At 31.3% G+C, this 12,781-nt stretch overlaps 1 protein-coding gene across 2 annotated transcripts in view; it reads right to left on the reverse strand.

The window, feature by feature from the left end:
• LOC129221992 (uncharacterized) overlaps positions 1-12,781 on the reverse strand; it is a 41,541-nt gene that overhangs the window by 6,888 nt on the left and 21,872 nt on the right. For both annotated transcript variants that reach the window (XM_054856400.1, XM_054856401.1), the window contains 4 exons: positions 11,340-11,425; positions 10,345-10,477; positions 7,784-7,993; positions 5,460-5,557 (listed from right to left, as the gene is read on the reverse strand). In XM_054856400.1, the coding sequence (XP_054712375.1) occupies positions 5,468-5,557; positions 7,784-7,993; positions 10,345-10,477; positions 11,340-11,425 (519 nt within the window). In that variant the 3' untranslated portion in view covers positions 5,460-5,467. The remainder of the gene's footprint in view (positions 1-5,459; positions 5,558-7,783; positions 7,994-10,344; positions 10,478-11,339; positions 11,426-12,781) is intronic.

Raw genomic sequence — 12,781 nt, forward strand, 5'->3', positions numbered from 1 at the left:
GAAAAAGTGATCAGTTTTTTCCGATCCTGCATAACGACCCCGTCTCATACAGTCAATGACTAAATGAAATCGAATGCAACTCTTTAAACCTAATATGGCATATGGTAAATCGGTGTCTAGAATAAAAAATTCCACCGGTCTAACGATATTACCAACTTTAAGGTGGAGCGTGCATGTTCGGTTAAGTGACAGAATTCCCTGGGTTTGCTTAACATTCACGATTGTTTTTTCTTCAATCGAGACATTTAATGTTTTTGCAATCACACTAGGAATAATGTTTAAGGTTGATCCTGTATCTAAATTTAAACAAATCTTTTGTAATAAACTCGAGTTTCTTTTATTTTTAGTGTACACTTCATTATATAATTTATTTTCATTATATAATTTATTTTCACTTTTGTAGATTATTTCGCCTTCTATATATCCGGGCACTAGTAATTGTCATGCTTCATTTGAATTTTCCTCTCCTTCCCTAAATTGTTTATCCTTATTCGGGGACTCTAGTAATGGTTCAACCGTCGAGGTATTTGGTTTATTTATGCAGGTTTGTCCCCAATGATATGCGTTAATAATTCCTTGTTGTGCGCAGAATTTACAAGGATTAGGAGGTAGCTCCAGTGTATAATGTGTTGTTTGTTTTTTACGGACGTTCTTTTCCTTATTTTGGTTTAAAACACCACGTTTGTCCTGTGGTTGACTAAAATTATTTCGTGGAAAATTATTTCTACTTTGGTGAGCGTAATTAGGGTTTTGCCGAAAATTGTTTTGCATTTGGTTTCGCGGTACCCAGTTTTGATAAAATTGGGTAGGTCCCCTATAAGCACTTGGTTGTTGTGTCTTGGTCTTAAATTCATTTTTTGACATTTCGTGTGGTACCTCGTTAATTATCTTAGTGACCACTTGAAGCCATTCTGTAGGAGTTTGCGGGTCTTTAATTAGCAGAAAAGGTTTAATTTGTTGCGGTAACCCATCTGAGAGCCCTTCTAGAATATGTTTGTTACTGAGATTTATTTTCCTCCCCAGTTCTACTTTTTCAGTGAAATAAGAGAATAATTCTTTGGCGTTTCCCGAGAATCTCAAGTTCTGGAAATCTGTGAAACTACTCATCGGGGTGAAATAATGTTCCTCAAAAATGTCTATTATCTCGCGAAAAGAAGTGCAACACAAACATTGATTAATATAGATTTTTAAGGCGGATCCGCGAATAAATTTCTGAAAATTTTTTAACTTCCAGCTATCGTTTAATTTATTTAGGTTCGTTTGTTGGTTAAAATGAGCTAACCAAGCTGAAAAATTTATTCCCAACTCTGGCTCAAACAATAAGATTTCTGGATTGCTACCCGTATTTGTTTGTTTTGCTTCATTTTCAGAAGCAGAAATCCCGGCTAAATTTAGTTCTTGCATTCTCTCAGTAACAGTTTGGCCTTCCGCATATGTGTTATTTACGTTTAATTCAGGCGATACCTCAGCTTGAGTTGCCGCATCTTTTCGATTTGACTCTTTGTTTTCCATTTTTGAATTATTTTTATTAGAAGGGACTATTTCTGGGTCATTTTCTATTTCAAGGTTTTGACTAGTTTTGCCACTATGCAATATCATTATCTCTAATTTCACCAAACTTTAAAGCATTTCTTCTACTTTCCACATTCATATTCAAATTACTTAGTAAAATTTTAACAAATGATACAAATTAAAGACATATAAAAATAGTACCACAAAAGAGACTATCTTACTTTAAATCAGAACAGAAAACACATTTACATTGCATGACACATTTTTGGCAACCAAAGAAAATACTACCATAACGGCATGAGCCTTTTAAAGAGCTTGGCCGATAAATATTATACATATTAACCATAATTAATGCAAAGAGATCATGAAAACCTGTCCCTAAAAATCACAATATGGATGAAAATACGTATTTCAAGAAAGTAAAAGTATCATATTCCGAAATCTAAAAACAAATGTAACTCAATCACCAGCCTGATCTCAAGATTTCAATTGAACGAAAGGGAAAAAAACACACAAGAGATCCTTAAGATCCTTGTAAATCGAACTTTCAATGAGCGAGGCCCCTTTCATCTGATCATCACAGTAAACCATATGGTGGCACAATTTATCACCAGCAAGTGGATTCTAATGATGCTTTCGCACACAGGATGGGTCACACACACACATTCAACAGATGCGCTGAGCACCAACACTCGGAAAAATCTTCGCTGGAGTTCCACTGAAATGATCTCTGGTCTCCATCTGGCACTTAAAACTTTCTTAGGATATTCTGAAGTGGTTTCACTGTTGTTAGCGGTTAACTCCGAAAGACACTGTTTCGATGTCTTGAAGCAAAAAATCCTCTTGCGGATGAAGCATGGTATTATCTTACGCAAATCACTCAATGCTGTAAAAATTTTAAAATGCTACAGCTCTGCCCTCATTTATCATCCTACCGGCTTGTAAGAACCGCCGCTCGGTTCTTATTACGAATCTTGTTTTCGCAAGTTGCAGTGTTGTGGCGTGATAATCTACCACGTAGGAAGAGGACAGAGCTACATTCACTAATCACATCTTTATTTTTACATGGAATATGGCAGCAGGAACTTCTCTTAACTAACTAACTTGTTTAGTTGTGCCACGATTTTTATATAGGGAATATCATTAAAAGATTACAGATAACTATCCCTCGATCATGTGATCGCACGTGATCTATATAGGAGGAGCAGATTGCAATAACGAAATATTATTGGGCTTTGCACCGCAGACAGAGGCTGGCTTAAGTCTGGAGGGAAAAAAAGTGTCTGGTAGATACTTTAAGGGGAATCTCATCTGAGCCTGGAACATAGCCATATATGGTGTGAGAAGCATTTAAGTGTGTAATAAATAATGTCTGTGACTCATACGCTCTGACATATAAGTGAACAGAACTTAATATGGAAAAGGCCTAGCAAAGTATTTTTCATATTACATATATATTACAAAATAAATGGGTAACACTCATGTGAGATGATTAAAATACTCTTTGCCTTGAATTGGACATTTTAATATATAACATGTAAGGAATAAATATATCCATTTTTAGACTTACACATTCTAAGAAGAAAATAATATGGATTCCTTAACACTATTGCTAACTACAATAAAGAAATATTTTGCACATAAAAATTTTTTAATTCCATTGGTAACACTCATAAGTTGCACTTAAGGACACAAACTGCATTGAAATTTTAAACTGATACATGAACAGTTCAGTAAAATCTATTTCAGCTGTGTGTAACTAACAAATATTACTTCCTTCTTCACTGCACAAAAAGTTAAAAAGTTGCTTGAAAACATACAAAAATGATTTAGGAAAGGAAAATTTTCTAGTCAGGATAAAGAAATTTCCGTTACTAGCTGACTAATGAAATAGAAAAGGCTTATTAACCTATGATCATGAAAAAAAAGCACTGAATGCAATGAATTAAGTGTAAAACAATGCCTTACTACATGCTTTTGCAATGCCAAAAAATTAATTTTATCAACATAAAACTGAATGGATTAAGTCAGGACACCAAACTGTCAATCGTTTTGAAAATCATCGCTTATGCAAATTTCCATTTCTTTTAATCATGCCTGAAGGAGGAACATGTGTGTCACTTGGCATCGCTTTTATTTTCGAAATAGACCGTGGACTGTGTACCACAGCTAGTAAATCTCTGTTTTCTCCCCCACCCCAACAAACTATCATGATGTAGAACACGTTCATTTTCTTTTTTTTTTTTTTTTTTTTACTAAACCATTTCAAATACTTTTAAAACGTCCAAAAAAATAATATCAATATTTAGCATAGAGTTGGGCAATGTTGTTCCTTTTAATGATTTGTTCATTCTTTTGATCCATTCATTTCAACTCGTTCATTTGAATGATTTTGTGCATTTAAGGAAAGTTGTAGGTGATCTCTCAGCACAGCATACTTACATATATTCGAAATGTTTCATTAGATCAGTAATATTTTTTGAAGAAAAAATAACTAAAATGATTTAAAGGTAAATATGCCTGTGAAAAATTAATCAAAAAAAATTATTCATGTTTAGATGTATAAAGCAATTATTGTTCATTTTGTAGGGTATTTCTCAGTTCCCAAATGGTAAGATATGTTTTCCATTTCAAAAATCGCAAAGTTTCATTTCAGAATGTCCAAAAATTAAGTTATTACATTTTCCCAGCTACAGCATTGTATATATACATATAGTATTACACTAATAGATCATGTATAGTGAAAGAATTAACAATAAATGTATTGGTAGCTCAGCCAGAGTACCAGATAATTCAATTAAAAAAAAAAGACAACTTAAATACTAGGGAGCTTCAAAATTATTCCACACTACCAATGAGAACAGAAAGAAAAAGTGCAACAGTTTTTTAAATGGGGAAAAAATTAAGACAGTAAAAATCTTTATTAAAAATCTAGATATTGAAAGTAAAATAAGCGACTTGGAAGTTGCCAAGCAAGTTAAAAATAAAACCAAATCAGTATAGATGGCAGTTGGCTGGGATGTCATAGAAGACAAAAGGACTGACAGAAAACTGATAAAATGTATTTTTAGAAGTAATTTTGGGGACAGAAAGCGTGGGAAGGATTTTAGGCAGGTGCAGGACAGGAAGTGGAATGTCCAAACATTTTATTAGTAGCCCAAATGAGTTACACAAAACATTACTAATGGATACATAGGAAAATTGTAAATTGCGATTAAAGAAATATGATGCAAAAAGTAAAAAAGTTTGAATGAATATATTGTACTGCACTGATAAAAAGGAAATTTGAGACTGATTGAGAGATGAAAATTTGAAGATGAATGTAATTTTTTTTTTAAAGTAATTTTATTACCAGTGCATTAATACAATGTTCCTAACTGCTCACCATTCAAAAGAATGGTCGTTCATTATTTAAGTGTTTTTTAAGTTCACTAAATTATTTCTAAAGTACATTATCAGTTTAAAATTCAACTTCTAAAACGTTATGAGTATATATGACGAAAATAACTAATTACTAAACGTTGGAGTTGAATAGTTTTTTTTTTTTTTTGCATTGAGGGGGGATTCCCAGCCCTCAGATTACTCATGAATCAATATAAGAGTAAAACATCCTTGATTTTCTATCTTTTTTTTTTTTTACTTTTTAGAGTCCTATAAATAAGAGGGGAAAAAAACTAAATGTTTTTTTGACATAATTTATATTTAACAAAATATTAACATTATATGAATAATTATCATGGTAATGCCTTTCAAAAAGCTCTGTTAAGTTACTTTTTGAAAACAACAAATAAAACTTATATTATCAACTTAAGTTACCAGAGATAGCATAAACTTACAACTTCAGCACTTACTCAAATATTGTCATTTCTTAAATATTGACACATTAATCAAACAGGATAATAAATACACAATAATAACGGAGTATGAGCTAACAAGTTAAAAATTACCATTAATTTCAATTCATTTGAATTGAATTCTTTAAAGGATTACAAATGCACTCGGTAATATCATTCAGCATTTTCATATCCAAAAATGGGCAAAGTGTCTGAAAATAAAATACAAAAAATCATAGCAGAGTATCACACCTTCAAAGCTAAAATAGCATACCTTTATATAAACAAGACACGAACAACAAATGAGTAAGTCTGAGGTAAACTCGGAAACTACAGAAATAACTGCGTTTAAATTTTCAATTTGTGTTGGTTAGTGCTGGGAAGGTTTATAAGACCAATTCGAGAAAAAAAATGGTGAATAGTCTCTGGCGAGCATCACAGAGCAAATAACTATACTTCTTTGCAACAGAGTCTCAAGGCTCCCTTGGGTCAGCAGTTAAAGCATTGGGTTAACATCACAAAGTTGCATAAACCCCGTCACAGATGCTTTGCTCAACCGTCACAGCCACATCTGAATCTATTATTTCAGAAAGGGCTTAAGTCTAACAAATGCAACTTTTCAGGAATCAATAAAAAGTAATTATTTCATTCAGAAATGAACTACATTCTACGAAATTTTTTTTGACTAATCTAGCCACAAGTAGGATCATTACCTCACCTTAAATTACGTTTCATTTCGTCACTCAAATTAATTAATTTTTTTATTTATTTGGAATTATGCTCTTTCTGCAAAAAATATCCTGAAAGAGTTGTTTACAGTGATAAAAATGTAAATCAAATGAAACAGATTTGTTTCAAATTGATTTACATTAATAAAAATAATATTACAAAGTGACAAAAATAATTAGTGAAATCCGTATTCATAAATTCATTATCTTAAAAAAATACATCGAGTGTTGTATCATTTGTAACATTGTAAATATTTCAATTTAACATAATGAAGTACTTGAAGAATATTGTAATTATTAATATTTCAAAGGCGCATAAAAAATCTCAAAGCACTGATTCATGCAGAGACTGACATTGATACATTTTTAATTCAAAGACAGTGTCATGTCTTTTAATCTGCTCTGAGCAAATTAGACATCTCCTTATAAGTGTTTTGCCACCTTTTTCAGCGCACAGTTATAGAAAGCAACTCCAATAATTTATATTTGTTTCACTTTCAACGTTGGAAAAATCTATAGATAGACCATTCATAACTTTAAATCTGTACCTCAGAGTCAGAGGAACATAAGTCACATTATGATAATTTTACAGTAGAGAGGAAAAACTTTTTTCTGGTGCATGCAAAGGATGGGATGCACGCTCTTTTAACCCTGGTAAAAAAAACTGAAATGGTTTTTCATTTTCCATTAACAGATGACGTAAAACATTGTTTTTAGGTGAAATAGGTGTCTACGAACCACCTGGTGACCGTAACTCAATTTTGATAAAAAGTGCAGATATGACTTTTGTGTTTAACACTGCAAAGTTACCTTCTCCTCTAACACGCTTGAAAATAGGGATGCTACTCATATTCTGATCACCCTGTATGGGTAGAAAATAATCCTGTTCTAAAATTATTTGCACTTTTTCTGCAGCCATAGTTTTTAATTTATTCTAGTACAATAATTAATTTATCTTAAAAAAACCCTTATTAAATATTGATTTAAAAAAAATGCTTAGATCTAAAAGTCATATATGTTGAAGAATTAGATAAGGTTTAATCAAAAAATGTTTTTGTTTTCAATAAAGTAACATTTTTTATGAACTCTTTTTAGAAATACTACATTTGTAGCATATATTTAAGTAATTCAAACAATGTGCAGACACTATTTTTAATGTTTTCCTGGAAAAAATGTGCGAAATTATAATAAGTCAAACATTAGAAATTATCACATCTGATAAAACAATGTAAATATTAATGAATTTTTTGGTGAGTCAATTTTAGACCATATTTGATAATCACAAGTTTGTAATTTATTTAAATAAACTTAATTTTGTTAATTATTTAAATAAAATTAATTTTTTTTAAACATATAGCGGAGTTGAGTATTTTTAAACATAATAGTTATTTGATTTCACATACCTTTTTTTTAACTATGACTACTTTAACTCATCGCAGGTCATAAATACATATGACAAAGAAAATGTCATAAAATATTTGTATGATTTTTTTCTTCTTAAAATTCAGTGCAATACATTCTTTATTAATGCAATGTAAAATAACAAAAGAAAAAGAAAATCAAGGTTTGAAAGAAATTCTTACATTTTTTACCCAAGTTGAAAAATTATGATTTTTAAGACCGTTTTACCCCACCAGATCCAATGCAATTTCGCATAAATCACACACTATTGCAAATGATTAACCATTAATGCAGTACTTTAAAATATACCTGGCAGAGAGCAAGATTATCTTCAGAAGGGTCCACCAGATCTAATGATATACAAATAGCAGCTGCAGCTAGAGATTCTGGCATAAAAGATATACATTCCACACAGTTATACATCTCTAAAGCTAGTTTAGCACTTTGAACACAAATGGAGGACCATTTTTCTTCCATGTAATCATAAGTTCTTATGCTCATTAAAAATAGCGGCAGAAACTAAACAACAAATAAAGTTTTTAAAAAAATCTGTTAGTATCAAATGAACAAATGATAGAGTGTGAGAAGCAAAGGGATGTAAGGGACAAAAGAAAAGTTTTGAGAAAAATGAATGCAAAGTTCAAATCATGTGTAGATTTTCATTTAAACTGTTTTTATAAATTCTGCTGAATAGCAGCACCTATCAAGGCTAGCACTTAGATCTATTTTTCACAAAACAAATGAGTACTTCACTTACATTTGCATAAATTATCTCCAAAATTTTCATCTTTGTTACTTATACCCTTTGCTTCAGATTATTATCACAAAAAAGAGCAATACATAAAAATTAAAACATTACAGTAAAACTGGAGATTAATGATTACAGTGAAACAGGTGGTTATCTTTCTCACAAGAATAAGGGTGCAGGAAGACACTTCTTTTGTGCATACATGGACTAAATGCAGAGCTAACTGCATATGTATAAAATTAAGTTTGGTTTTATTTTATTAAGTTTTACATGTTGTCTCCTTTGCAAAAAAAAAAAAAAAAAAAAAAAAAAAACCAAGCATAGCACTCAAAGAAGGTGAAAGAGTTTCTCTTACTGGGCACAAAGCAAAGTAAGGATTGTATGAAATGACACCACTATTGGCTTCAATTATAAAAGGTAAATTAGAAGTGTTAATTAAAAGAGACCTTGGGTAAAAAGCAAAATGTTTTAATTGGGAAAGTTCTTCCTTACATTCTCTGCCTTAACCTTTAATCTCTTGTTTTCAAATTCTGTCCTACATTAATTCTTTTTTTCATGAAATAAGGGTTTAAGGTAGACTTTGGGTCTAACATACAACTTCCACAACATGGACAAGGGGCGTAAATCTTGACCAGGGCATGGATGTTATTGATCAGGGCAGCACTCTCCAGTCCAAGTGGCTCAGATACCAAAACATGCATCTTTCTAAATGTAATATCATACATAACTAATATCGTTAAAGTTTGCTTTAAAAAAAACATGCAGTTTAAATTTCAAAAAATCACAAACCCTAATGTAAAACTAGATAATTAGTCGATTTTAACACACATCCTTGGATTTTATTTTAAAATATGGCAATTTTAAATTTTGATTTAATATTTAATAGTAAAAGGTAAAAAAAATCTTGATAAGCATATGTTATTAAGAGGGCAGCTTAATAGGGAGTTTAGAGCTTTATGAGAAAGACTCATGAGTTGGAATACTTCCTCTGTAACTTGACTTCAGACAAGTTTTCAAAAAAGAAATAATAAATTTGTTTAAAGATCATAACAGGAAAAAGGTAAATCCTTGTTATTGCACAGTCTAAAGATGCTATAAAGATTAGCTCGCCAGTTGAATTAATTTCAAATTTGCCTAACTTTATGACCTCTGGTTTTGCCTTCACTAAAAAATAAAAATTTAACCCACTAACACATTCCCTATTCATAAGCTTAAAAAAAAATCATACTCAGTTTAATACATTTACTAATTTAATAGCTCACATTTTTAAGTAATGAAATTACGTTTAAAGTACTTTTTTTTTAGTACTAGTACACTAAGAGTCAAATGGTATAAAAAATACATGACATTATCTCATCTAGTACTGGTATTGATTTAACTTACTTTAATCACATTTATATTTGCTTTCATGATGGTAAATAAAGGGTGTGGTAGTACAATTTGCTTATTTGAAAGGCCAATAAAACAAGACATTACAGGACTTGGCTAATCTTGTCCCAGTACTCCAGAATGTGTCAACCCATGTCATAATTGACTGCCTACTAAGAACCCAAGCTTGGGGGGGGGATCTCGAAGTGTGTGCAGAAGGCTAGCCAAGTTGCTTCTCTTGAGAGACCATTTGAAAAGTAAGTCTCTATGGCAAATGCATATTGTTCATTTACCCAATGCGTTCTCCGTAATAAACAGCACTGAGAATAAACTCTCCAAATCATCTGTCCACATGAGATCAGCCAGGCCCTATTACAGCCATTTCGTGCTTCGCAGCGGTGACTACAATTAAGCTAATTTTGCTGCCACACCCTGTGCTAATAATCTTAAGAGATGAAAGTTCTGCTTAATTTACAAAGTGTCCAGCTATTTCGTTAAAATGCAATATCTGCAAGTCATTCCATATGAAATCAATCAACAGTCTGAACAGTCATCTGAAAAATTCATAGTTTTCAGTTCAATGTTAGTGACAATCAGAAATTTGACAAAACAGAATCTTTACGTTTTTGGATTTTTAGTGTTTGCGTTATTAGTTTTAGAAAATGCAAAAATTGCAAATTTGACAACACTTTGATAAAAAAAAAGGCAAAGTGATTTCGTCTAATCAGAAGAATTGCATTGCAATATAAAGTACCTCAAGAGCAACTTTATGACTTGTATTTCCTTCCAACATCTTGAAAAGAAAAATCTCTAAGTATATCAAATGTTTTTCAAATGTTTTTAATGAGTTGTCTGCAAGTTCAGTAGTTGTCCTTCCATTTAATACTCTGCAAAAGATACGTTATACATAAGCAAATGATTTTAATTTGAAATCAATTTTCAATTTTCACATAAAATGCCTTGAATAAGTAATTAAAACCTAACAAACTGTTATATGTTTAGATTATATCAATTCATTAATCAATATTTTAAAAAAAGTTGAAATACTTAACTCATAATTACACTAAAGCATCACAAAATATATCCTCGAATTGTTTGTTCTTTTTAACAAAATCAAGAGAATCTTTGATCTTTTCAACATAATTGAACAAACATTCTTCATGTAAGCAAGAAACAAAAAATACACTCGGTGCTCTAATAAAATCACTAAATGCAGCAAAAATGTTAGTTAAATTAAAGAATGTGTTACAGATTTACATTTTATAATACCTTACATTATATAAAAATATTTTAAACTCATAAAAATGCCACACTTCAGGTAAAAATGATTCAATGTTAAAAAGTTATTTTTAATGTATATATATTTGCTATAATTTATCATTAGTATTTCGGCCAATATTTTTCCTTTAATGACCAAGCACTTCTAAAATAAATATATATTTTACAGGCTGTCCTCTCACCGGGAAAGTCATGGGAATAATAGATTTCAACTATCATCAAATTTGGTAATGGTAAATCAGGATTTTCAGCATAAAATGCTCAAAAATCACGAAAAGTGTCAACTAGTCATAGTTTTTTAGTTTTAAAACATACATGTTTAACAAAATTTAACAAATTATGTTTAAAATTTACACATTTAGTTTTTTTTTTTTTTTTTTTGCTTTTAAGTGTTAGTCCAAAAAGCTCCAATATTTAGACATTGTAAGATTTCTTCTGAAATTTTTATCTGGTAATTAGAAAACTACTCACTCATAAAGTGCATCTATTTTAGTCTGATTATCAACATCTTCTTTATTCAGTCTTATCGCTGAGCTCACAGCAGCTGCAGCTATAAACTAGGAACATATTTTTATGATATTAAGCTTAATAGCAGAATGAAAAAATAATTACAAATTTAGATGTCTTACTCTAAAGGGTAAATATAAATGTTAAAACAAAATAAGATGAAAAAGTATACAGCAATACGACCTTGACTATTTTTGAACAATCTACACTCTCATTTAGAGTTTATAAACTCTTCAAAGATCATATGAGGCAGTGAGAGGCATAGGGATGTAAGCGAAAAAACTAAAAACTTGGAGATAATCAGTACAAATAGTAGGTGAACCTCTCCTCTGTCTTGGGGAAAGACAGTACTAGAAGCGCAGGTAGGTGCCACTATACAGCATGATTTTTTTAAACATTTCAACCAAAGCCTACCTAGGACCTTATCTTTAAAATGCATTTTACTCAAAACTTGCAAATGTCCACTGACATCTATTTGTTTCTCAGTACCTCATATTTACATGTGAGACAATACACTCAATTAAATTTGCTCTTATTTTTTACATTAGAAAATTTCAAAAAATGGAAGGATTTATACATTTATTTCACATGTTCCACTATTTACAATGTTTGCTGAAAAAAGATACAAAATGTTTTGTAAAAAACGTTAAGGGCCAAATCAATCTCAAACTAGGTATTTTCACCAACAAAATTGCAGCATAAAAAAGTTTTTGAGCTGCAGTCACTTGGGCTTGAAAATGAGAAAGACATGCTGAAATACGAGGTAGGGTCAAAAAGTTCCCGGAATTGGTTAATACAATTTAATTGAAAATATATATTACATTCTTACATTATTTTCCTTCAAAATACTCTCCTCCTGCATCCACACACTTATTCCAGCGTTCGTACAATTGTTGGAAACACTCCTGAAAGCCGGTTTTTGAAAGTTCTTTCAGCTGCTTCGTCGCATTTTCAATCACCTCCGATGAATTAGCAAAACGACGTCCCTTCAATGCTAATTTCAGCCGTGGAAACAGGTAAAAATCTGGTGGTGCAAGATCGGGAGAATATGGTGGGTGTTCCAGAGCGGTAACATTGTTCTTAGCTAAGTACTGTTTCACCAATAGAGAGCGATGTGAAGGGGCATTGTCATGCAACAAAAACCAATCATTTTCTGCCCATTTTTCAGGTCTTTTTCGTCGAGTTGAATCTTGTAACCGTTTTAAGATCTCTCTGTACATTTCTTTATTTACTGTTCTCCCTTCAGGAATAAATTCATAATGAATCAAGCCACGGTAATCAAAAAATACCTCCAACATTACTTTACCCCGGCTTCTGTCCAAGCGAAATTTTTGTTTTCTGGGTAAACTTTTTGACTTCCATTCAGCAGACTGCCGTTTCGTCTGAGGGTCGTAAAGAAAGCACCA

Source organism: Uloborus diversus, chromosome 5 (genome assembly GCF_026930045.1).
Source record: "Uloborus diversus isolate 005 chromosome 5, Udiv.v.3.1, whole genome shotgun sequence".
Taxonomy (NCBI): Eukaryota; Metazoa; Arthropoda; class Arachnida; order Araneae; family Uloboridae; genus Uloborus; species Uloborus diversus.